The following is a 27,992-nucleotide window of genomic DNA, read 5'->3' on the forward strand; positions in this document are numbered from 1 at the left end:
GGGGTCAGGGACTCACTTGAGGAGGCAGTCTGCCCGTTCTCAGATCTCCAGCTGCATGCTGGGAGAACCACTGCTCTCCTCAAAGCTGTCAGACAGGGACATTTAAGTCTGCAGAGGTTACTGATGTCTTTTTCTTTGTCTGTGCCCTGCCCCCAGAGGTGGAGCCTACAGAGGCAGGCAGGCCTCCTTGAGCTGTGGTGGGCTCCACCGAGTTTAAGCTTCCAGGCTGCTTTGTTTACCTAAGCGAGCCTGGGCAATGGCGGGCGCCCCTCCCCCAGCCTCGCTGCCACCTTGCTGTTTGATCTCAGACTGCTGTGCTAGCAATCAGCAAGACTCCGTGGGCGTAGGACCCTCTGAGCCAGGTGCGGGCTATAATCTCCTGGGGCACCGTTTCCCAAGCCCTTTGGAAAAGCACAGTATTTGGGTGGGAGTGGCCCGATTTTCCAGGTGCCGTCTGTCACCCCTGGAAAGGGAACTCCCTGACCCCTTGCGCTTCCCGAGTGAGGCAGTGCCTCGCCCCTGCTTCGGCTGGCGCACGGTGCACTCACCCACTGACCTGCGCCCACTGTCTGGCACTCCCTAGTGAGATGAACCCGGTACCTCAGATGGAAATGCAGAAATCACCCGTCTTCTGCATCGCTCACGCTGGGAGCTGTAGACCGGAGCTGTTCCTATTTGGCCGTCTTGGCTCTTCCCTGACTTCCGTTCTCTTCCTGTTTGCCTGTCTGTCTATCTGCACCCCCAGTACATCGAATCCTGTCACTGGATGTCCCAACTTAGTTTACTAATTTTTATTATAATTGCTTTATTTCTACCTCATTATAACTCATAGTGTCATCTAGACTGTACCTTTCCTAGGAGATGAGGGATTAAATTTCTTGACTAGCTTTCCTCTTGAGATCAGGCTAACCCATCATTTTTAACAGATTGTTTTGCTCCTCCTAACCTATCAGTAAATCAGACCTTTATAAACTGATGTGTGTATATATATATACTTAATAGTAAAAATTCCATGTATTTCTACAGATTTAAAGTTAAAACAGTATATCCAAGTGTTCACATTGTAATATACAGTAAATTCTTACCTTTTAAAGTGTTACCTATTCTTGAGGGTTCAATTCTAGACCTAACTCGTCTGACATTTTTCTCATCTATAGTAAACCACATTAATCTTTCCTACGCTGATTTCCTATTGTCTACATGCTTCATTTTGGCCTTTAATATCGAAAGACTTATTTGTTATTTAATTGCTTTGTGTATCTACACCTTATATGTCCAATAGTAAATGGCACAATGTGAGTTGATTATGGCAGTGTTTTCTCAATTTTTGCAATGTTTAAAAACTGTCACTTTTTAAAGGACTTTTTGAAGCGAAATATCTTTATTTTTGCTAATGAAGTTGTACTTATTTTTTAGATATAATTTTAGAATAATTCATTTCATTTAGTTTTTCTTAAAAGCATTTTCATTTAAATATATTTTTCTACATTTTGATTATTCATTTTATTCTCAGTATTCTTTTTTTTTTTTTACTTTTAAGTTTGGGATACACGTGCAGGTTTGTTACATAGGTAAACCTGTGTCACGGGGGTTTGTTGTACAGATAGATTATTTTGTCACCCAGGTATTAAGCCTACTACCCATTAGTTATTTTTCCTGATCCTCTCCCTCCTCCCACCTTCCACCCTCCAAAAGACCCCAGTGTCTGTTGGATCCCCTCTGTGTGTCCATGTGTTCTCATCCCACTTGTAAGTGAGAACGTGCAGTATTTGGTTTTTCGTTTTTGCATTCATTTGCCAAGGATAATGGCCTCCAGCTCCATCCATGCTCCTGCAAAGGACTTTTTTATGCCTGCATAGTATTCCATGGTATATATGTACCACATTTTCTTTATCCAGTCTCTCACCGATGGGCATTTAGGTTGAATCCATGTCTTTGTTATTGTGAACAGTACTGCAGTGAACATACATGTCCATGTGTCTTTATAATAGAACAACTTCTCTTCCTCTGGGTGTATACCCAGTAATGGGATTGCTGGGCTGAATGATATTTCTGTCTTTAGGTCTTAGAGGAATTGCCACACTGTCTTCTACAATGGTTCAACTAACATACACTCCCGCTAACAGTGTATAAGTGTTCCTTTTTCTCTGCAACCTTTCCAGCATCTGTTGTTTTTTGACTTTTTAGTAATAGCCATTCTGACTAGTGTGAGATGGTCTTTCATTGTGGTTTTGATTTGCATTTCTCTAATAATCAGTGATGCATAGCTTTTTTTTTCATATGATTGTTGGCTGCCTGTATGTCTTCTTTAGAAAAGTGTCTGTTCATGTCCTTTGCCCATTTTTTAATGGTTTTTTTTCCTTGTAAATTTGTTTAAGTCCCTCACAGATGCTGGATATTAGATCTTTGTCAGATGTATAGTTTGCAAAAATTTTCTCCTATTCTGTAAGTTGTCTGTTTACTCTCTTGATAGTTTATTTTGCTGTGCAGAAGCTCTTTAGTTTAATTAGATCCCATTTGTCATTTTTTGCTTTTGTTGCAATTGCTTTTGGATCTTCATCATGAAATCTTTGCCTGTGCCTATGTCCTGAATGGTATTGACTGTATTGTCTTCCAGAGTTTTTGTACTTCTGGGTTTTACGTTTAAGACATTAATCCATCTTGAGTTAATTTTTGTATGTGGTGTAAGGAAGGGGTCCAGTTTCAATCTTCTGCATATGGCTAGCCAATTCTCCCAGGATCATTTATTGAATAGGGAATCCTTTTCCCATTGCTTGTTTTAGTAAGGTTTGTCAAAGACTAGATAGTTGTAGATGTGTGGCCTTATTTCTGGGTTCTCTATTCTGTTCTATTGGTCTGCATGGCTGTTTTTGTACCAGTACCATGCTGTTTTGGTTACTTTAGCCCTGTAGTGTAGCTTGAAGTTGGGTAGCATGATGCCTCCAGCTTTGTTCTTATTGCTGAGGATTGTGTTGGCTATTTGGGCTCTTTTTTGGTTCCATATGAATTTTAAGATAGTTTTTTCTAGTTCTGTGAAAAATGTCAGTGGTAGTTTAATAGGAATAGCATCAAATCTATAAATTGCTTTGGGCAGTATGGCCATTTTCACAATATTGATTCTTCCTATCCATGAACATGGAATGTTTTTCCATTTATTCGTGTCATCTCTGATTTCTTTGAGCAGTGGTTTGTAGTTCTTGTAGAGATCTTTCACCTCCCTGGTTAGCAGTATTCCTAGGTGTTTTATTCTTTTTTGTGGCAATTGTGAATGGGAGTTTGTCCCTGATTTGGCTCTTAGTTTGACTGTTGTTGGTGTATAGGAATGCTAGTGATTTTTACACATTGATTTTGTGTTCTTAGACTTTACTGAAGTTGTTCATCAGCTTAAGAACCTTTGGGCTGAGACTATTGGGTTTTCTAGAAATAGAATCATGTTATCTACGAAAAGGGATAGTTTGACTTCCTCTCTTCCTATTTGGATACCTTTTATTTCTTTCTCTTGCCTGATTACCCTGACCAGCACTTGCAATACTATATTGAATAGGAGTGTTGAGAGAAGACATCCTTGTCTTGTGCCAGTTTTCAAGGGGAATGCTTCCAGCTTTTGGCCATTTGTTATGATGTTGGCTGTGGGTTTGTCATATATGGTTTTTATGATTTTGAGGTATGTTCCTTCAATACCTAGCTTATTGAGTTTTTAACATGAATGGATGTTGAATTTTATTGAAAGCATCTGGGTCTATTGAGATAATCGTGTGATTTTTGTCTTTAGTTCTGTTTATATGGTGAGTCACATTTATTGATTTGCATATGTTGAACCAACCTTGCATCCCAGGGATAAAGCCTACTTGATTGTAGTGGATAAGCTTTTTGATGTGCTGCTGGATTCGATTTGCCAGTATTTTGTTGAGGATTTTTGCATTGGTGTTCATCAAGGATATTGGCCTGAAGTTTTCTTTTTTTATTGTATCTCTAACAGGTTTTGGTATCAGGATGATGCTGGCCTCATACAATGAGTTAGGGAGGAGTTCCTCCTCCTCAGTTTTTTTGGAATAGTTTCAGTAGAAATGGAACTAGTTCTTCTTTGTACATCTTCTAGAATTCAGCTTGGAATCTGTCTGGACCTGGATTTTTGTTTTGTTGTTGTTGTTGTCGTTTTTTGCTTGTAGGCTATTTATTACTGCCTCAGTTTCAGAGCTTATTACTGGTCTGTTCAGGGATTGAGTTTCTTCTTGGTTCAGTCATGGGACAGTGTATGTGTCCAGGAATTTATCTATTTCTTCTAGATTTTCTAGTGTATGTGAATAGAGGTGTTCATACTGTTCTCTGATGGTTGTTAGTATTTCTGTGGGGTCAGCATTAATATCCCCCTTGTTGCTTCTGATTGTGTTTGTTTGAATCTTCTCTCTTTTCTTTACTAGTCTAGCTTCCAGTCTATATATTTTATTAGTTTTTCAAAAAAAAATAGCTGCTAGATTCATTGACCTTTTGAATGGTTTTTCGTGTCTCAATCTCCTTCAGTTCAGCTCTGATGTTGAGTATCCTTGTTAATTTTGTCTTGATGATCTGTCTACTATTGTCAGTGTGGTGTTAAAGTCTCCCTCTATTATTGTGTGGGAGTCTAAGTCTCTTTGAAGGTCTCTAAAAACTTGCTTTATTATGGTCGGGCGCGGTGGCTCATGCCTGTAATCCCAGCACTTTGGGAGGCCGAGGCGGGTGGATCACGAGGTCAGGAGATCGAGACCATCCTGGCTAACACGGTGAAACCCCGTCTCTACTAAACAAAATACAAAAAATTAGCTGGACGTGGTGGCAGGCACCTGTATTCCCAGCTACTCGGGAGGCTGAGGCAGGAGAATGGCATGAACCCAGGTGGAGTTTGCAGTGAGCCGAGATCGCGCCACTGCACTCCAGGCTGGGCGACAGAGCGAGACTCCGTCTCAAAAAAAAAAACAAAAAAAACCTAAAAAACAAAAAACTTGCTTTATTAATCTGAGTGTTCCTGTGTTGGGTGCATATACATTTAGCATAGTTATATCTTCTTGTTGAATTGAACCCTTTACCATTACGTAATGCCCTTCTTTGTCTTTTTTTTTAAAGCTTTGTTGGTTTAAACTCTGTTTTGTCAGAAACTAGAGTTGCAACCCCCGCTTTTTTCTGTTTCCCGTTTGCTTGATAGGTTTTACTTTGTCCCTTTATTTTGAGGCTGTGGGTTTCACTGCATGTAAGATGGGTCTGTTGAAGACAGCATACTGATGGGTCTTAGTCCTTTATCCAGTTTGCCACTGTGTACCTTTTAAATGGGGTATTTAGTCCATTTACATTCAAGGTTAGAATTGATATGTGTGAGCCTATCATCAGGATGTTAGCTGGTCATTTTGCAGACTTGTTTATGTGGTTGCTTTATAGTGTCACTGGTCTGTGTACTTCAGGGTGTTTTTCTAGTGGCTGAGAATGGTCTTTCCTTTCCATATTTAGTGCTTCCTTCAGGAGCTCTTGCAAGGCAGTTCTGGTGGTAACAAATTCCCACAGCATGTTTGTCTGAAAAGGATGTTATTTCTCCTTTGCTTATGAAGCTTGGTTTGGCTGCATATGAAATTCTGGGTTGGAAATTCTTTTCTTCAAGAAGGTGAATATTGGCCCCCGATCTCTTCTGGCTTTTAGGGCTTCAGCTGAGAGGTCCACTGTTAGTCTGATGGGCTTCCCTTTGTAGGTGACCTGACCTTTCTCTCTAGCTGCTTTTAACATTGTTTCTTTCATTTGGCCTTGGAGAATATGATGATAATGTGCCTTGGGGATGATCTTCTAGTGAAGTATCTGACTGGGGTTCTCTGCATTTCTTTAATTTGAATGTTAGCTTCTTTAGGTAGGTTGGGGAATTTCTCATGAATGATATCCTGAAATATGTTTTCCAAGTTGGTTTCATTCTCTTTTTGGTATACCAGTGAGTCATAGAGTCAGTCTCTTTACGTAATCCCATATTACTCGGAGGGTTTGTTCATACCTTTTCATTCTTTTTTTTCTCTATTCTTGTCTTATTTCAGAAAGCCAGTCTTCAAGCTCTGAGATTCTTTCCTCCACTTGGTCTGTTCTGCTATTAGTACTTGTGATTACATTATGAAATTCTCGTAGTATGTTTTTCAGCTCTATCAGGTCAGAAATGTTCTCTATGCTGGCTATTTTGTCTGTCATGTTTTATCATGATTTTTAGCTTCCTTGGATTGGGTTTCAACATATTCCTGTAGCTCAATGAACTTCATTTCTATTACTATTCTGAATTCTATTTCTGTCATGTCAGCCATCTCAGCCAGGTTCAGAACCCTTGCTGGAGAAATAGTGCAGTTGTTTTGGAGGAAAAAAGGCACTTCTGGCTTTTTGAGTTGTCAGAGTTCTTGCACTCGTTCTTTCTCATCTTTGTGGGCTAATGTTTCTTCAATCTTTGAAGCTGTTGACTTTTATATGGCTTTTTTTCTTTTATCCTATTTGATGACCTTAAGGGTTCGATTGTGGGATAAGGTGGATTCAGTTGACAGGTTTTGTTTCTGGAAGATTATAGGGGGCCAGCGTTCAGCTGCCAACTCCTGGACTGTGTGCTCTAACTCTGGAATACTCATATTGGGCTCTGACTTTGTTCTCTGGCTCCTCGAGGTTAGGTATCCAATGCGCTGAGGGTGCCAATGTGTAGTGACTGCTGGTCACTACGCTTTGATGGGTGGTGTCAGCCAAAGCATTTCATGGTGCAGTGGCAGTGGGATATGTCCTCATTCGCATGTGACAGTGGCAGCGAACATGGTAGCTGCAGCAGGGTGCCAGCAGGTGCCTGCCTCCATGTGGGCATTCACAGCAGCAGCAGAGGCAGCATGGCTGAGGGGGCGGGGGAGGCCCTGCTGCTGACTGTGCATGCAGTCATCATGGTGATCCTGTTAGCACAGGGGCAGGGCACTGGTAGGTGCAGGTTTATATATACTCTCTGTGCTGCAGGCAGTGGTGGTCACTGAGGGCTGGGGAGGGTCCATTGGCCTCTGTGCGTAGTTTCATTCCCATGGCAGCATTGGCACAGGGGTGGGATGAGGACGGGGCAGGCTAGCTCTGTGCCCACCAAGGCTCCAGCTGCAATGGCAGTGCAGCTGAAGGAGGGAGGTGGATTGCACCCCCAACTGCAGCAGTGGCAGGACAGGGTACATGCGCACACGTGCACTGGTAGAGCAAGGAAGACAAAACCCACCTGCGCACACACATGTTGGCAAAGTGATGTTGGAAGTGGCGGTGAGCCTGCGGGAAGCTGCAGTGGAGGGAGGGAGAGGGTGGGCTGCTGGGTGGCCATGGGGGCCACCCCACTAGAGCTCTCCACCAATCAGGTGCCAGTCCACCAGCACAGGGGCTCTGATGCAGGCCCCCAGGACACCTAAGGCTTCCCTGCAAACAGGGCTGGGGCCTTGGGAGAGAGGTCAGCAGACCAAGGGGTATGCAGGTCGACTGTCCAGTCTGATGGGCAAGAGCGCCCTGCAGAGTTCAGGTCCGACAGTTCCCCTAGGGCTAAAGTCTCCTATGGGAACAAGTCAACCCTAGGGGGATGAGTGTCCCTGGCTGTGCTCCACTACAAACGCTCCCATACCAAACCCTTTGGGCTCTGCATAAGCCAGCGTGTTGCCCCTACCACTTCTCTGAGCAGCTCTCCCTGCCAACTCGAGTGTCTGTGGTGGTCAGGGAGTCTCCTTCTGTCAGGATTCCAGAGGCCTTGGCGAGAGTAAGTTTCTCCTTACCAGTTCAACTCACCCATCCCCCCAGAGTCACTGGGGGCCAGGAATGAATGCCAGTGCATGGTAGTCCCATGCGGGGTTCCCAGCTTCCTCCCTCTTCAGCCCACCTCTTCTGTGTCTTCCCTCCACCACTCTCAGTGCCTTTCCTCTGAAGATCTGTTAGAAGTGCTCCATTGTCCTGGTCCCTTAGTGGTAGCTGTTCCGCCTGGCTGCCTCTAGTCAGCCATCTTGCCCAGCACCCCTCCAGTATTTATTTAATAAGACTAATGTGATTGTGTTTACTCAGAATGCTCCAAGGAACTGTTTTAGGAAAGAAAGAATAATAATAATTTCTTGTAGCTTATCTATAAAAGGTCATTTGGGAAGGACAACCATTTTAATCATTTATGGGACTTTGGGGTAGATTTTATAGTTACTATATTAAAGACATTTGCAGACATTTATGAAAATTTGTAAGTAGTTTTTTGATAAGCTGTCAGTACTTTAGTAGCTATAATTGTCTAAGCATTCCTAATTATATGTTGAGCTTTTGAATTTTTACCAGAGCTTCTTCCTGGTAAAGCTTAAACATCAGCCTCCAATCAGTTAGATTAATCTCTAAATTTATGACAATTAAATTCATCTGACCTGGTTACTGGGCACATTTCAGACATCAGACTGATCTTTATCATGAAACCACTAGGAATATTTTAATTTTAAAATTGACCTTTTGGAGTCAGCTTTTCTTTAATCTGCCAGTTATACATAACAGAAATATTTCTTTAGAAAGTAACCTGACTTTATTAATGTATTTAATTTCAAACACTGAAGTGGTATAAAATGTGTATAGGGCAAAATGCCTTGATAAACTAATGACATTCCTTTTTATTTATAGAGATACTTTCTAGTTGGGAGCAATAATGCAGAAACGAAATATCGTGTCTTGAAGATTGATAGAACAGAACCAAAAGATTTGGTCATAATTGATGACAGGGTAAGTATCCTCCAAACCTGACTGCAAAAAAACTTTCATACCTGTTGTTTAAAGGATGTGAAATATCCTTACAGTTTTTAGTGATATATTATTTTTATCATAAATCTAAAAGTTTCAGTTATTTTTCTTGGTTGGCTAGAATTTGAATCTCCAATCTGATTTCTAGAAATCACTGGTGTCAAGAAGTATGCCAGAATTATACTTTGCCCCTCGTTTTGACTTGTTTTCGAAAACACACTCTCAGGATAAGATAATGAGTATTGTTTCTTAAAGAGCTGACATTTTAAGGATTCAGTGTAACTTAATATTGCATCTGCCAAAGAGACGATCTATTATGGTTCTTTAATATCAAGGTACTTGAAGTCGGGGAGGACTTCTATGCTACAGACTTTATTTTCCTCCTAAAAATCACCTCTAGGACCTTTACTGATGATTTGCTATACACTAAGGAAATGTTAAGCTGTTCTTATCCAGAGTTAGATTATCCAGAGTCAAGAATACAGAGGCTGGAATTCAGATGGCACAAAAACCTGAAGCTGTTAGTCAAAAGTGAAATACTATATGGTGGTTTGAACAGTTAAGTTTAACTTTTTCACACGAAAGAACTCAAGTTATCTTTTGTATTGAAATTCCTGTCTGTGAATATTTCGGAATCCATAAAGATTCCTGGTTTCTCGAATGTGTAGTAACTACAGTTTGGAATCCATTTTCACTAAGCTGCTTGTAACAAAACTATTTTCTGTGTTGTAATAATTTTAGATAAATTCTTTGTTATGATTTCCCATGCTACTCCCGGGGTCCATTCTGCCCCCCACCTATCTGAGCATTTTTAACAATATGATATAATGGTTCTTGGCTTTATTTGGAAATGGGAGCAATTGGTCAGAGAGCCCTTTGAAATGTTAAGAAAATCTATGGGCCTTCTCATAAAGATGCATATTTACTCAAAATTTTGCATATAGTTTTAAGGGATTCATAGACTCTTGAAATTTACCTGTAGATCCCTTAAATCTCTGCATCTCTGGTTTAGAGTATAAGGTTTGCACACTTTTTTTAGTATAGCAGCATCATCCAATAACCAACCTTAATTGCTAATGTTAAAGAACTTGTTAGCTTTTTAAAATTGTAGCTTACTTGTGTACTATTATATACTTCTGTATGAAATAGCTGATGATGCTTGTAGGTAACTTTTTAACTTTTAGGCACAAATAATAAATAATCTAAAGTCTAAGCACAACCTTACAGAGTGAATGTGCTTATTTTTAGCATGTCTATACACAACAAGAAGTAAGGGAACTTCTTGGCCGCTTGGATCTTGGAAATAGAACAAAGATGGGACAGAAAGGATCCTCGGGCTTATTTCGAGCGGTTTCAGCTTTTGGTGTTGTGGGTAAGAAATCCGCCCCCTTCTTACAATCTCTTGTTTTTTGTTTTTGTTTTCTCTAAATAGACTACTTAAAAGACTTTATAAGGCTATAAAGCTTTAAAATTATAATTACCTGTAGCTTTGATTATTTAAAACTTCATTATTCATCAATCAGATAGCAAACAGCATTTCTATAGCATCTGCTTATGCACTTAGCACTGCTCAGTTTTATTTAGGATACAAACAAATATCAAAATGTTTTTGGCCTTTGAGGATGTTGCTGTCTGTCTCGTTGATGAATGAAAAAGTAAAAATTAGCTTGGACTGTAAACATCTACCCTGCCATTCATCAGCTGGAGTAACAAATCACGTAAAACCGGATTTAAAATTAATAGGAATTTCTCCTAGGGTTAGTCTGTAGTTATAAAATGTCATAACCCCCTTCTTTGGATGACTGCTTTTTTTTTTTTTTTTTTTTTTTTTTTAAACTCACTGAGAAACTTTGGTTTCTAAAATCACAGACCATCAGAAACTCCACTGTTTGAAATTGTGTTAGTAAGATAAAACATCCCACATTTACTTGGACAACCCAAGTCACTGTGACACAGAGAAGCAGCTTTGGTTTACCAACTCAGGTGCAGAGCTTCAGAGACAAGGTTTCTGAACACAGTAGTCCATAGATATGATGATTCTGTTGTTTTTGAGGAAACAGGACCCTTGGTCTACTTCATAGTCCAAATGTGATATTGATCTCTTTAAATATCACTTTGCTTTGGTTTGAGCCTCTTCACTTAAATTTTACCTAAGCTCCACCTTTCCCCCAATTCTGTAATAACTCCTTTACTTTAGCAAGGTGCTCCATGGTTTCTCTGGTATGCATTGTCCCTCCTTGTGGTGGATCAATAAACCTGTCTTTACTGTACTATGGGTTTGTCCCTGATTGGTCTGTGGCAGAGGACAAAATCCAATGTACATAAAACAACTCTAAGATTATAAGTAAGAGCCAAGCTGTGTAGTATGAATTAAATGGTGTTGGAAGTCACAGAAGAGGTAAATTACTTGGACCTGGAATGGTCAGGGAAGATTTCCTATAGTAGATGAGACTTGAGCTGTACCTTGAAGGAGGAACAAGGTATGGATAAATGCAGAGAAGAAAAGAGGGAACTGCAGTAAGGGTGACAGCAGAGGCACATGCATGAAGGTACCCACAGGTGCTGGGAATGCTGGGGAGTAGTCAGGCAAGACCAGATTGCTTCGGGCTTTGAAAGCCAAAGCAGAGGGCTATTGTATTTTAGCATCACTGCTGCCAGCACCTTATTTTGAGTCTTTTTTTCTATAAACACTTAGGAAATTATCTCTGTGTTTCTTAAACCTAGTGGACTGTATGTAATATTAAGTGGTTGTATTGGTTTGTTCTTGCATTGCTATGAAGAAATACCTGAGACTGGGTAATTTATAAAGAAAAGAGGCTTAATTGGCTCATGGTTCTGCAGGCTGTACAGGAAGCATAGCAGCTTCTGCTTCTAGGAGGCCCCAGGAAACTTACAATTATGGCAGAAGGCGAAGGGACAGCAGGTGTGTCTTACATGACTGGAGCTTAATTAAGGAAGGGTGGGGGAGGTGCCACACATTTTTAAGCAACACTTTTAAGCAACCAGATCTCATGAGAACTCTGTATCACGAGAACAGCACCAAAGGGGTGGTTGTAAACCATTCAATCATCCACCCCCATGACCCAGGCACCTCCCACCAGGCCCCACCTCCAACAATGGAGGATTACAATGGAGTGTGAATACACAAATGCAAACCATATCAGTGGTTTCTACAGATATTAACAAAATTAATATGGACTTCACTATGCTATGTTTTCAGATTCTTATTTTGGGTCTTCTGTTTAGCACTTTCTATTTTGCGACTCTATGTCTATGAAAACTTTGATTATATTCTGCCATCCTTGGAGTTTGCTTTTCTAAGAATACTGTCATTGCTCTTCATACGTAATCTCTTTAGGCTCATTTTGTGTATTAGGTGGCTGCTGGGGAAGGCAAAGAGTAGTATAACATGACTGGTTTCTTCTCCTCAGGCCTGGCCCCTTTTCTATGCCTTTTGCTTAGTCTTGAGAAGGCCCTTGAGGTTATATGTTGAATGGATGAGTGTTTGTGGGAATGTGTATGTCTGTATGTGTCATGTGAGTTCATGTGTTTAAATGCCATAAATGCTAGTATGTTAAATTCCACTTTCAGTTCTGCTTATATTTTAAATTTAAGAAAAAAATACTATAAATAAAATGTGTTTAAAATATAGTAGACTGTAATTTAAATAATAGTTACTTAATAGTTTAAGCTTAAATGATGATACTTTATTACTTTTTTTTTTTTTTTTTTTTTGAGACAGAGCCTTGCTGTGTCACCCAGGCTGGAGTGCAATGGCGCAATCTTGGCTAACTGCAACCTCCACCTCCCAAGTTCAAGCCATTCTCATGCCTCAGCCTCCTGAGTAGCTGGGATTACCAGTGTGCACCACCATGCCTGGCTGATTATTGCATTTTTTGTAGAGATGGGGTTTCGCCATGTTGGCCAGGCTGATCTCAAGCTCCTGGCCTCAAGCAATCTGCCTGTCTCAGCCTCCCAAAGTGCTGAGATTGCAGATGTGAGTCACTACGCCTGGCCACAATTTTTTGATAGGCATTTCCTAAAGTGTATATACTATTGAATGCCTTATTGGCCAGATTTTATTATTCAAAATTGAAGTTTTCTGGATGATTAAATGTAACAAAGTGAAAATCACTTAATGAACAGTGTGGGTTTTGTTTTGTGTGTTTGTGTCTGTGTGTGTGTGTGGTTTTTTTTTTGAGACAGGACCTCGCTCTGTCACCTAGGCTGGAGTACAGTGGCCAGTCATAGCTTGCTGCAGCCTCAACCTCCTGGGCTCAAGTGATCTACCTGCCTCAGGCTCCTGAGTAGCTGGGACTACAGGCATATGCCACCATGCCCAGCTAATTTTTTTTCTTTTCTTTTTTTTTTTTAGAGGTGGGGGGTCTCACTGTGTTTTCCAGGCTGGCCTCAAACTGCTGAGCACAAGCAATCCTCCTGCCTTGGCCTCCCAAAGTGTTAGGATTACAGGCATAAGCCACTGTGCTCAGCCTGAACTGTGTTTAAAAATAGCTGTCCTTGGGTATTCCAGAGTTGTATTGGGCTGTTTGACTTTACGTTAAATGGCCTCTAGACTGCTGGACTGTTTTGTTTTTTTTTTTTAATACTTTGGTCACCTTTTATTGTTCTTGACATGTTTGCTTTTAGCATATTCCTTGCCTCATTTTTAATCTATTGATAACCAAGCTTGTAAAACTAGAACTTTTCTTTGAATCAATTGATAACCAAGTTTGTAACCAGACGTTTACTTTACACACAAGTTTTGGTTAATAAACTCTGGGTGAGGGCTGAAGGTGTCTCCATGTTTCTTTTAAAGGTGACATTCTTAGCTATTTCTGTTGAAGTTAGAGCCCTTTTAGTTTTGAGACTGTGCATGTATGGTGAAGTCACTGTAAGATTAACCTACAAGTAAAGTAAGACAATAATGTACTGGTAAACATTTAGTATTTTTATGGAAATGTGCCTTATGTGTCCTACTTCAGTCATGTAAATAAAGTTAAGAATCCGTGAAAAGTAAACAGGGAGTAATAAAAGTCTATGATTTTTCTAGTACAAGCTTAGAAATGTAGTGGATACTGAAATTATTAACACAAAATATTTATCTTTGAAAAATGTGTAGTCTAGTTTTCAAAATAACACATGTGTGAAATGACTAGAATGGTTGTGTTCTATTCTGTGGCTAAAATATTTTCTTCACTAACTTTTTGAACATGCTGAATTGGTGGAAAATATTTTTGTTGGAATGTTTTGGATTGTTGTCATGGTTTATTTAGTACACAGGTCATGAGAATCTAGAACAATACTTCTCTAGGATCTGTAATAAAGGACCATTTTTCTCCCCCTCCCTCACATATATCACATGTTGCAGACCAACACCACATGTGACTTAAAACACGAGTTTAATACTATTCAAACTAGTCTGTGCCCTGTGTGAGGGCAGATTCACTGATCATGCACACAGATGTTGTGGGGCAATCTAAATTGTTCTAAAGTTTCTAAATCCTTCCTCTCAATTTGTTTACTTGTCTTTTCATGGGCCAGTTCTGAAAGCTCATGGACCAGCACTGGTCCCTAGGCCATATTTTGAATATTACTGACCTAGAGGGTTTTCCTTGCTATAAATGGATTGATCCAGTCCTGTAGCTGCCTGGCCAATTCCTGATCTGTTCCTTTGTTATTTGACAGCCAGCAGGAAGTTTGGGAAACCACTGGATGGGATCATGAGCATCCATCACTAAGTTGTTTTATGTGGTCCTAGGGCACATGAATGGAATGACCTATAGTCCATACTACTCAGTTCTGTTATCATCCCAGCTCCTTTTGATACATAGCGCTTAGGTACGTGTCCTTTTTCTGCCACTGTAGTCTGTCAGACGACACTCTTCTAAGCCTCTAGTATGTTGAAGGGGAGTGGCAAAATAAGAAGTGTCAATACGGTACACTGTGATGGACTAAGCTATTATTTAAAACAACACCCTTACAAATAGACTGCAGATCCAAGGTAACAGTGAAAACACCAAAAAAGTGTGAGTCTCAGACTAGTTAGGGGGCAGTATGATTTGATAGTAGAGATGTCACTTTGGTTCCAGAGAGCTCTGTTGTACAAAGGCACTGGGTACCTTGCGGGGGGTTTTGGTCCTCTGCTGGAGTGCTGTTCTCACTGTTCTCACTGGAGGCTTTCAAGATAATAGCTGGCTGGCATGGTGACCCCCCATACAGGATATTACATTATTCCCTGTTAGTGGGCTGATGAGGGTCCTCTCCAGCCACCAGAATTGCATACTACTCCATTCTCTCATATTGTCCTTTTTAATATACTTTGCTTGGCTTCCCTCTCAAGTGACACAGCCTTTTTTATTTTGGAGAGAGAAATCACTTTTGCATGATGACCGTCATCTTGTCTTCTGGAAAGTACTCAGTGAAATTGGTCTGGGGTCAGAAGTACATAGAATGAAGATGAAGAAACTTGTTCTGGTGTTCATCATGTTAGAGGGATGAACAGGCTGATTCTTGGTGGATGTCTATGCCAAATTGAAGCCTTTAATTGTTGAGAGACATTTCCAATTGGTAGTAACAAGGAAGTGGAAAATAATCTCATTTATAATATACTGAAGCCATTTGTGCTGGAAGAAGAGTGTCTCTTTTGTGCAGTATATTTACTTTCCCTTATACAAATTATGAAGGGAAGTGTAGAATGATATAAATAGCCTGGCGCTAAAAACATAAAATTAAAATTCAATTAGAATGCAGGTTGAGAGAAATTATTACTAAGGATTTTTATCTAAAAAAAAATACAGCAAGAATAAAAGGAAAACTAATTTATCTTGTAATATTTATTATTTAATCCCAATTACATTCCATTTTTAAGTTTTTTGGTGTGTGTGCTGCTTCTGAAATGCTTACTTTTGTAAGTTTTATATTTCTGAAAGGATGACTACTTCCTAAGTTGCTTTTAGTGAGGTTGTCATCAGCTTTTTTTTTCCTTCCTTCCCATTCCTGTGTCCCTCAACTTTAGTGAGGTCGTTTTTGGCTAGTCTCTAACCTTTTTTAAAAAACACTTTGTGTTTTGTGGATTTCTAAAGTACAAATATTTTTCATTATTTTAATAGCATTTTTTTTCGCCGTAGAATGGCCGATAAGATTCTTGAGGCATCTTTCCATTATAGATTTCAGCTCATTCATGTTAATGTATTCTATTAGTCATTCTTTTTTCATCAGCTGAGAATAACAAGACATAGATCATAGGTATTTGCCAATTCTAGAGCAAAAATTCAGAGAGAGCACCAGGATCCTAGCTTAGACTTTATAGACTATAACACTCTGAGAGAGAGAGACACACACACATACAGAGAGAGAAACAGAGAGAATGTATGTGTAAGAAAGTTCGTTTTGAAAGATAGCTAGATATAAGATTCTTATATGTATATATATTTTAGTACTTTATGGCATCCCTCTTCATTCTGGCTTTCATTGCTTCTGATGAGAAGACAGCTGTATATGACTGTATTTAGCTTGCCCTGTGAGTGAGTGAGCTGGGCAGGGATGGGACCTTGTGTTCTTGGCCTGACATGCCTGGAGTAGAGCCTCTACCCTGTGAGTCGGTGCTTGGTTGAAGGAAGGAGCCTGGACCTTAGCCATGCTTGCCTGGAATAGAGTTTTTACAACACAGAGTTTGTGGGGATGAGAAAAGCTGGTGGCCTACCCCTCATGAGCAGCAATTGTGGTCCTAGACTGGGAGCTGGAGAGAGAGGAAGGAGCCCTGCCTTCTTGGCTGCACCTGCCCAGAGTAGATATCCTGTCATGCTGAACTGGGAGGCAGTGTGAAAGGGGAGCAGGCCATGATCCAAATGCTGCAGACTTGCTGTTCTTACCAAGGTTTAGTAGATTTTGTTGGATAAATGTTTCTCCACTTTCTGTATGCCCTTAGGGCAGTTGCCAGAAACTTTTAATGTTTCCCTTTGTTTTTATTATTTTTACTAGTTACGGTTGTTTTCCTAGGAAAGAGTCTGCTGAGCTCCTTGCATTGCTATTTCAGAAGTGTCCCCTCTTCCCCACCACCAAGAAAGTTAGTTTTAACTCCTGAAGCAAAGTTCAGGGAACCTGAAAGTTTTTGACCAAGATTGTATGGCAACTAGTGTGTTGCTGAGAATATAATGCTGCTGAACATTAATGTGTATGGCTCTTTCTTTAGTCACCAATATAGAACCTCTGTATTCTAATGATCTGACATAAAATATAACTCTATTTATAACTCTCCAGTATTCATTTAAAAACTGAACTATCAGAAATGATATTTGTGGAAGATTGCATGAAGGATATGTAATTTACTTGATATATTGTTTTGTTTGCCCAACCTATTCACTTTCCAGAGAACTGGCACCATGTCCCCTGGCCTCATCTAGGCCACCTAGTTATCATATAAAATGGCTTCCAATGCTGCATGATTCTATTTTTTGGCCATAGTTGATTGGTCCTGGGCTGGGCACCTGACCCAAGTTGGGTCGGTCCAAGTTCTTCCCCAGGAATTCTGAAATTGAACTTGATAAAAATGTCCTTTTCTTCCCAGTAAAGGTTTTGGATGGAAAGCCCAGAGCTGTCAGCAGTTGTGTTTCCTACCACATGATCCAGAGAAGTGGAGGAGCTTGGTCTATGGAGAGAGAGAAGAATAGAGTCGATATTCAGAGACATATCTTGACTAGGCTTTTTCTGAGGCCCAGTCACACTGTTTCCCATGTGTGGAATGGATCACTTCAGGATCCTTAATAGAAATTCCTTTTTTTAGTTTAAGCTGGCTCAAATTGGTTTTTGACATTAATTATCAAGAGTCCATGAAGTTTGTTCTTTTGGGCAATATTTCCCAAAATATGTTCCTCAGAACGTATATCCATTGGTTTTTGTTGTTGTTGTTTTAAGGCAGGGGGTGGGAGGAGGTTCCACGAACAAACGAATCTGGAAAGGCACTTGGTTTTTATCTCCCATCAAGATTCACGGTGTACTTTAGCACAGTCCTATAAGGTTCTCAGGATTTTTGTTTTAAGTTTCTTAGTCCAGTATTATTTGCTCACTGCCACTCCTCTCCCCGCTGGGATTCCATTAACTAGTATTTCATGGAGAACACATTTGGGGAAATGTTACCAGAGATACTTAGATTTTTATCTTCAGATGAAATTAGACTTCCGTTCAGCTGTGTACCTTGCCTGCATTCTTTTAGTTTGTAAAGATTGACATTTATTGAATTGTGCCTTGGCATATGAAACAGCATTGAGAAATGTGTCCTTGACATTGCTGGAGAATTCTCCTGAGGTTGTTCTCTACAGCACATATCTTTTTATGAGGACTCACTCTGAAATTGTCTCCCAGTTCTTGGAACTACTGTAGCTTCTCCAAGTAGTGGTTTAGTTTTTATCTTTCAGCCACTGTGCATAGTATAATTGGATGTGTGTTCCTCTTTGCATTATCTGTTAGAAAATGGAGAGCCAAATGTGGGGAATAGTACATAGGATCTTAAGATGCATTCTTAGATACAACTTTTATTCTTGGACTCATCTTACTATGTTTTTAAACATTATTTCCTTTACTGTAATTTCCCCTTCATTTTTATAATCCTTTGTGTGTATGTGTGTGTGTGTATGTACATACATATATATATAATATAATTTTGGTAAAAAACAAAATTTACCATCACAATCATTTTTAAGTGCACAGTACAGCAGTGTTAACTATATGCATCTTGTGCAACAGATCTTGAGAATTTTTTCATCTATGGAAAACTAAAGCTCTATACACATGGAACAACAACTCCTCTTAATCTTATATCTATTTGTGCTTAAGGCACCTCAGTCCTATTTGCAGTGAGACTAAAAGGAATGAATGAATTAAATTGTTTAGAGTGATTTTTTTTTAAATTTAAGTTCTGGGATACATGTGCAGAATGTGCAGGTTTGTTACATAGGTATACATGTGCTCTGGTGGTTTGCTGTACCTATCAACTCACCATCTAGGTTTTGAGCCCCACATGCATTAGGTATTTGTCCTAATGCTCTTCCTCCCCTTGCCCCCACCCCTCGACAGGCCCTGGTGTGTGATGTTCCCCTCCCTATGTCTATGTGTTCTCATTGTTCAGCTCCCACTTATGAGTGAGAATATGCGGTATTTGGTTTTCTGTTCCTGTGTTAGTTTGCTGAGAATGATGGTTTCCTGCTTCATCCATGTCCCTGCAAAGGACATGAACTCATCCTTTTTTATGGCTGCATAGTATTCCATGGTGTATATGTGCCACGTTTCCTTTATCCAGTCTATCATTGATGAGCATTTGGGTTGGTTCCAAGTTTTTGCTATTGTAAATGGTGCTGCAGTAAACATACATGTGCATGTGTCTTTATACTAGCATGATTTCTAATCCTTTGGGTATATACCCAGTAATGGGATTGCTGGGTCAAATGGTATTTCTGGTTCTAGATTCTTGAGGAATCACCACACTGTCTTCCACAATGGTTGAACTAATTTCCACCAACAGTGTAAAAATTTTCCTGTTTCTCCACATCCTCTCCAGCATCTGTTGTTTCCTGACTTTTAAATGATTGCCATTCTAACTGGTGTGAGATGGTATCTCATTGTGGTTTTCATTTGCATTTCTTTAATGACAAGTGATGATGAGCTTTTTTTCATATATTTGTTGGTCGCATAAATGTCTTCTTTTGAGAAGTGTCTGTTCATATCCTTTGCCCGCTTTTTGATGGGTTTGTTTGTTTGTTTCTTGTAAATATGTTTAAGTTCCTTGTAGATTCTGGATATTAGCCCTTTGTGAGATGGATAGATTGCAACAATCGTCCCCCATTCTGTAGGTTACCTGTTCACTCTGATGGTAGTTTCTTTTACTGTGCAGAAGCTCTTTAGTTTAATTAAATCCCATTTGTCAATTTTGGCTTTTATTGCCATTGCTTTTGGTGTTTTAGACATGAAGTCTTTGTCCATGCCTGTGTCTTGAATAGTATTGCCTACGTTTTCTTCTAGGGATTTTATGGTTTTAGGTTTTACATTTAAGTCTTTAATCCATCTTGAGTTAATTTCTGTATAAGGTGTAAGGAAGGGGTCCAGTTTCAGTTTTCTCCATATAGCTAGCCAGTTTTCCCAGCACCATTTATTAAATAGGGGATCCTTTCCCCATTGCTTGTTTTTGTCAGGTTTGTCAAAGATCAGATGGTTGTAGATGTGTGGTGTTATTTCTGAGGCCTCTGTTCTGTTCCATTGGTCTATATATCTGTTTTGGTACCAGTACCATGCTATTTTGGTTACTGTAGCCTTGTAGTATGGTTTGAAGTCAGGTAGTGTGATGCCTCCAGCTTTGTTCTTTTTGCTTAGGATTGTCTTGGTGTCTTGGCTATGCGGGCTCTTTTTTTGGTTCCATATGAAATTTAAAGTAGTTTTTTCTAATTCTGCAAAGAAAGTCAATGGTAGCTTGATGAGAATAGCAGTGAATCTATAAATACTTTGGGCAGTATGGGCATTTTCACAATATTGATTCTTCTTATCCATGAGCATAGAATGTTTTTTCATTTGTTTGTGTCCTCTCTTACTTCCTTGAGCAGTGGTTTGTAGTTCTCCTTTAAGAGGTCTTTCACGTGCCTTGTAAGTTGTATTCCTAGGTATTTTATTCTCTTCGTACCAGTTGTGAATGGGAGATCACTCATGATTTGGCTGTGTTTAGAGTAATATTTTTAACTGAGATAAATGTCAGTATAGATATTCTTAGAGAATAATTCTAAGACACCTGAAAATTTGTATGGCTATAAATCATAGAAATAATAAAGTGAGAAATGTATCAAAGGTCTTTGGCCTTTTAAATAGGCATCTAAAAGCCATTACTAAGTTTATAAAGCACTTTCCTCTTTCTTTTTTGTTGCATAGGTTTTGTCAGGTTCTTAGAAGGCTATTATATTGTGTTAATAACTAAAAGGAGGAAGATGGCGGATATTGGAGGTCATGCAATCTATAAGGTCGAAGATACAAATATGATCTATATACCCAATGATTCTGTACGGGTTTCTCATCCTGATGAAGCTAGGTATGTATGGTGGTAACTACCTTTTTTTTTTGGAGACAGGGTCTTGCCCTGTTGCCCAGGCTGGAAGGCTGGAATATAATGGCCTGGTCATAGCTTGTTGTAACCTTGGCCTCCCAGGCTCAAGTACTTTTTTTTAATGTCGTAGATCAGGTAGAAAATAAAATACAGTTTAGATATTACGAATGTTATGTAAAAAGATCAAATGTTGGCTCAGAATTTTACAACTTTTGTTAAGAGCTGTTAAAAACCTCCATTATAGCAATTGGCAAGAATCAACAATGGCTACTAACACTATTAGGTGAGAGGTTGTTATTGAGGAATAGAATAATAACATAGTCCCAACATTTTAAACTCCATGGATCTCTTTGTTATTTACAGAGGAATAAGTATTTTTATGATGAAAAAAACGGCAGATATTCTTATCCAAATAATCAAACTTCGCATCACCAATAATGAGACGAAACTGACACTGTTTGACTCTCAGTGGGAAGGACACAGTTTACCTTAGTAGTTAAATATTGCTAAAAATATTTAACTTGAATCTAAGCATGGGGAAATAATCAGATAAATACATGCCACTGGACTTTCTGCAAGATAACTGGCCTAGATTCTTAAAAGAATGTAAAAGTCATCAAAGACAAAAAACACAGGACTGTTCCAGATTTTTAAATAGACGTGACAACTAAATGCAGATTTTGGTCGGATCCTGGGTTAAAAGTGCATGTACTTGTACACACATCCTCACACAAAGATCTAAAGGGCTTTATTTGGACAGTTTGTATGTGGACTACATACTAGTGATCTTGAATCAGTATTTAAATTTGGAGTATAATAATGGTTTGCGGTTACTGAGGAGATTGTCCTTGTTTATAATAGATACATGCTAAAATATTTAGGAGTGAAGTGTCATGATGTCTGCTACTTACAGTCAAGTGGTTTAGAAAAATAAAATATACTTGTATATTTAAAGAGAGATAATGTTTGTTTATGTGTTTAAGGAGAGAGCGCTAAAAGTTAATTCAGAAGAAGGGCATACTGGTGTTAATTGTACTTTTTTCTCCCTGCAATTTTTCCTGTATATCTGAAATGTTCAAAAGTTTTGGAGAAATTATTGGAACCTTGGGAATGTGGGAAAAGCTATTAACAAATTGATAAAATTGTGTAAAGGTTGAATTGATTTAATATTATGAAGATTAAAATGGAACAAAGAAATATTTATAAGTTTTTAGGATAGGTAACAGTTTAGATTTTAATTATATCCTGTACTTTTGTAGTGTTCCAATACATGAACCAAAATTTAAAGGTGATGCAGCCCTGCTGCTTGAGACCATCTTAGACAGTGGTTTTCTGGGCCCTTGTGATGTTGCTTTTGATGATGATTTGGAAGGGGGTTATTAGAAAATAATTTGTTTCAGTTGAGGATAAGTACAGTTTATCAGAGTAGACCTTTGTCTTGCACTAACTGAAAAAAGTTATATCCAATACAGCTGATAGGAAGGCCTATATAGTGTATTGACTAAAAGTGAATCAGATTGACCAGAGCTTGCGAATCCAGAGATAGGAAAAGTTCAAGAAGTTAATATTGTTTATAAGTCTCATCTTTATGATACTTTAGCCAAGAATACTAATACAAATTATGTTATTGTATATAGTGATTTGGATATCTTTAAAGAGTAAAATTATGAGTAATAACGTAGTAAATGGACTTATTCAGAATAAGATACAATTATATTAATAGTTTTTTATAGGTAAACTGAAGTAATATTACTAAATAGGAAAAACTTTTAACACTTATAAAACTATATAATCCAATAGTGTATCTAAGCAAAACTATTTGGTAAAACATTTGGAAATAAAATACAGTACTATTAAACATTTCATACATAATGTTTATCTCTGTAATGCATGATTGTTATCAATGTTAGAAAATTTACTAGAACAGTTCACCACATTAAAATATTGCTGGAAAAATTATCTTCTTAATGTTTGCAGAAAACAGATTTGACAAAATTCAATACCCATTTATGATAAAAGGTTTTAGCAAACTAGGAATATAAGCAGACTTTCTTAATCTGATAAATGATACCTATTAAAAACCTATATCCAAAATTGTTCTTAGAAGTGAAACTTTAAAAGCATTACTTTTAATCAAGGTAAGGAACAACACAGAGGTATCTGCCGTCACTACTAACATTCAGCCTCATACTGAAAGTCCCTAGGCAGTGCCACAAGACTAGAAAAATAAGGCATAAAGCTTGAAAAGAAAAATTACTGTCATTATGCAAACAGCATCATTTCCTACTTGGAAAATTTGAGAATATCTACAAATTCTCGGAACTGATGAAAGAGTTCAGTAAGGTGACTAAGAAAAGATGGCTGGGCATGGTGGCTCACGCCTGTAATCCCAGCATTTTGGGAGGCTGAGGTGGGAGGATTGAGCCCAGGAGGTTGAGGCTGCAATGAGCCGTGTTTGTTCCACTGTACTCCAGCCTGGGTGACAGAGTGAGACCCTGCCTCAAAAAAAAAAAAAAAAAAAAAAAAGATTAAAAGAAGAAAAAAGAAAAGATCAACATGTAAGACATACAAGAACCAGTAATATTTCCACACACTAGCAGTAACAAACTAGAAAATGTATAAGGTACCTGCCAATAAATATAACAAAAGCTATCCAAAACCTTATGGAAAAAACTTAGAGCATTATTAAAAGGTTTTTTAAATCTCTAAATAATTGGAGAGCTGTCCCTTTTTCATGGATGAGGCTTGATATCTTGAAGATGTTAGTTTTCTCCAAAATTAATTTATAATTTTTTTTTCTTGAGACAAGGTCTCACTTTGTTACCCAGGCTGGAGTGCAGTGGTGCAATCTTGGCTCACTGCAGCTTTGAACTCCTGGGCTCAAGTGGTCCTCCCACCTCAGCCTCCCCAGTAGCTGGGACTACGGACACATGCCACCACGCCTGACTAATTTTTGTATTTTTGGCAGAAATAGGGTCTTTCTCTGTTGACCAGGCAGGTTTTGAACGCCTGGGCTCAAACAATCCTCCCACCTCGGCCTCCCAAAGTCCTGGGATTACAGACATGAGCCACAGGGCCTGGCCAATTTATAAATGTAATGTAACATTGATCCAGATTCCAAGAGGATGTTTTGAGAATGGAACTTGGCATGATTTTAAAAGTCATATGGAAAAGCAAATGTCTAAGCATGGTCGAGACAATTTAAACAAGAAAAACAAGAAGGGATAAAGTCAACAAGATGGTAAGACCTATAATAATTAAGATAATCAGGTAGTAAGCTATAGTAAATAAGACTGCTAAGTATTGGTGGAGGAATTGATGGGGGTCAATGAACAGTGTTGAGAAAGCCTAGAAAAAGATCCATTTTATGTGGCAAACTGGAATATGATAGAGTGAGCATTACAAGTCATTGGGGGAAAAGATGGGATAAATAGTGTTGATTTTCCAATTGGACAAAAATGAAATTTGATTCCATTCTCTGATAATATTCATGAAGCAATTCTAGAAGTACAAAGATAATTTTAAGAAAATAAAGGTAAATATTTTTATAATCCTAGTATGGAAAAGGATTCTACAAACAAAATACAAAATGCATAGACTATAAGGCAAACAATGCTATATTTGATACTGTAAATATTCAAAATATGTTTATAATCTAGACTAATTTTAGGAAACAAGCAGCAGTCTGAAAGTAGATATTTGTAACATATAACAATGATTATTATTTAGAATGTGGGAAGAATTTCTACAAATCAGTGAGAAAAAAATAAGCAACATAACTGAAAAATGGTTAAAAGGAACAGGCAGCTCGCAGTAGAGATTCTGAACCTTACCTAGTAATTTGGGAAATGCAAATTAAAAAGGTACCATTTTATTCTCATTAGTCAGTTTGGGAATAATCAGAATATCTGCTGTCATCAAATTATAGCAGAGATGTGGGAAATGAGTTGTATACTATGAGTTATACACTATGAGGTGGAGTGATATTTTAACCACTTAGAAGAACACTTTGGCAATTCCATCATAATTGAAAATGCACGTTATCTACAGTGCACAGTGGTTCTTGTTTCCATGTATCTGCCCTAGAGAAACTCTTGCACATGTGTATGGGAAAACATGCATGGGATGCTCTTGGCAGCATTGTATCTTATAGTGGAGAACTAGGAAGAACCTAATGGTCTATCAGCAGACAATGGATAAATAAAGTGTGTCATGTGTAGTTGGCTTTCCTTATCCATGGGTTCCACCTCTGTGAATTCAACCAACCACAGGTTGAAAATACTTGAAAAAAATTGTGTCTGTACTGAACATGTACAGATGTTTTTCTTGTCATTATTCCCTAAACAATAGAGTATAACAACTATAGAATTACATAGCATTTACATTGTATTAGGTATTATAAGTAATCTAGAGGCAATTGAGAGTATACAGGAAGATGTGTATTGTGCGTTATGTGCAAATACTATGCCATTTTATATCAGGAACTCGAGCATCTGCAGATTTTGTTACCTGAGGGAGGACCTGAAACCAATCCCCCACAGATACCGAGGGATGACTGTATATAGTGAAGACCAAACATTGATTACAAAGTGAACAAATTAAATCTATAACTTTCAACGTAACTAGGTTTCAAAAAATGAGTGAAAAAAGTAGGACAGTATACAAAGTTTGTGATGATTTGCATACATATTTTAAATATACAATATAATGCTATGTATTATTTAAAGATGGCTCTAATGTGATAGAAGTAAAGAGATGCGTGGACTGGAAGGATTCACATCAGTGACAGGAAAATGGTTGCATTTGGAGCGAGACAACAGGACTGGGGAAGTCTAAAGGGAATGTTAACTTTTTAAATTGTTTGTTATTTATCTTAAAAAGGTTGAAATAGATATTTTAAAATGTGAACACTTATTAATCCCGAGTGACGGAAATGTGAACATTTTATTCTATACCTTTTTTGGTGTAAAAACTTATCAACTTAAAATTGTGGTGACCCACATTGCGCTTGTTGTTGTTGCTCTCCTTCTCCATCCTCAAAGCATTTGCAAAGCATGTTGTAAAAGCAAAAACAGCATTTACTTCTGTCTTGCCCAAAGTCTGCTGTGCCCCCCACGTGTAGATGCATGACTTTGCCTCTCACTGGCATAATCAGTGAGATTACTATAAAGTAAAAGGTCAAACTGTAAAGTTAAAGGTCTCCAAAGGGATGATCAACAGACCTAGAATTGCTTTGGATGTAATCCCTATTCTAGATATGGTTTGAATTCCTCAGCTTTAATGAGCATATTTACAAATATAAATGTACATATGGGTACATGTTAAACTGTGAGAAATAATAGTGTTGGACAAATTAAATATACTTTGGTTTTTTTTAGGTATCTACGAATATTTCAAAATGTGGACCTATCTAGCAATTTTTACTTTAGGTAAGTGTGAGGTTAGTTTTGCTCCTATCAATCACATAAACTTTTATATTATTTTCCAGCAGGTAAAAACAGAATGAGAACATAGTAGTACTTCTGTTTCTTTTTAGTCAACTTGTTTTATCTAAAAGCATTAAAATATAGCTATTTATTCCTTTTAAAAATCTTATATTTGAAAATCCAAATGGATAAATTAAAGGATATTTATTCTCATTATAAAAATCATCATTGTTTTAGATAGGACTTACTGTATTTTAAAGAAATATTCTCATTTTGTAATATTAAATTACAAAAATGAAATTTACATTCAGCCTCTAATAAGAGTTGTAACAATTTCATGATTCAACTTTTAGTAAATAATCTGGCAAAATTGGGTAAAAATAAATTAAAAATAGGAAGAACTGTTGCAATACTGATGTACTGCTGGTGGCATTGTAAATTAAGTTTCCTGAGAAGGAATATAGCATTGAACATATATGAAAATATGTCCTAAGAAAATAACCAGGAGCAAAAATACAACTCTCCATTGGTAAAGAGACATTTATTGCTTCTCTATTTATAATAGCCCAAACAAGCAAACCAAATAATCCAGGGACATCCCAAATATTGATAATTGAAGAACAGGCAAGTAGATTATTACAGCATCATGATAAGTATTTTACTACCATCGATGTGACCAGTATGTGGGCCTGATAGATACAATTATTGTGATAGATGGAAAATTCTATGAGCTATAATATCCAAAATAAAAATAGAACACAGTAAGGACATGAGTCATGAGGACTAAAGGAGGACCTAGAGCATTTGTAGCTGTTGGTGTTACATACTACTGCCAGGGTGCTTTGCATTAAAAATTATTTTAAATTATTAATATAGTTAACCATTTGTTTATGAAACAAAGAAAAACATGTCTACTACATGGGGTGAATTATGTCTTTATTGATGCAAACCTGAAGGAAGTTGATTATTTTAACAGAAATGGAGTGAAGGGCTCCTAAAGAAATAGTTTTTACTTCCACAAACGTTTATCGAATGTATATTTTCATTGTATTTTTCGCCATCTTCTAGTTTTCAGTCTTTGTGCCTAACTTTGTAGTGTTTGTGAATTATTATTGAAGCCCAGTGCTATTGTTAGAAATGGCCTTTCATATTTCTCAGTTTTGTCTGTATTTTTATACTGAGTTGTGATCAAGTCATTCTGTAAGTAAATACATGTAGGTTAAAGTTTTTGTGCCTCATAAGTAGGCTTTTAAAAAAGTTATAATATATTCTTAAGAATCTCTAGAAAAGAGGAATTGTTTTAAATAGAAATAATTGATTGTTAAAAATCAGAAACCAACTTCTTAATATACCTTTTATCCCTTTGAGATTAGATGCTGTTAAAATGAATGGATCCATCAAACAAATGTGAGACAATTGAATTTCACAGATGAAACAAATTAATTTCAATCAAATTATATAAATAAATAATAATTAAAATAATGTGTGTGACTCTCCAGACACAATTGTAACCATTTTAAAATATGACTAAAATACATTAAAAACAAATTTGTATAAAATATTCAAAATACCTTCTGAAATTCTGTGCTAAAAATATATAGCTAGGCTCCTTTAGTTTCCAGTAAAAACTGGAAAGCCCCCTCAACACTTAAGAAATATATATACACACACACACTATACATATATATAGTATAGTATATATATACACTCTATGTATATATGCATATTTATATATG

The 27,992-nt window shown here is 37.9% G+C and overlaps 1 protein-coding gene across 1 annotated transcript in view; it reads left to right on the top strand.

Moving 5' to 3' along the window:
- FIG4 (FIG4 phosphoinositide 5-phosphatase) overlaps window positions 1–27,992 on the top strand; it is a 135,213-nt gene that overhangs the window by 21,367 nt on the left and 85,854 nt on the right. The window contains exons 2-5 of the mRNA XM_054490053.2: window positions 8,635–8,733; window positions 10,000–10,123; window positions 20,659–20,815; window positions 26,209–26,259. Of these exons, the coding sequence (XP_054346028.1) occupies window positions 8,635–8,733; window positions 10,000–10,123; window positions 20,659–20,815; window positions 26,209–26,259 (431 nt within the window). The remainder of the gene's footprint in view (window positions 1–8,634; window positions 8,734–9,999; window positions 10,124–20,658; window positions 20,816–26,208; window positions 26,260–27,992) is intronic.

This window comes from Pongo pygmaeus, chromosome 5, assembly GCF_028885625.2.
Source record: "Pongo pygmaeus isolate AG05252 chromosome 5, NHGRI_mPonPyg2-v2.0_pri, whole genome shotgun sequence".
In the NCBI taxonomy this organism is placed as follows: Eukaryota; Metazoa; Chordata; class Mammalia; order Primates; family Hominidae; genus Pongo; species Pongo pygmaeus.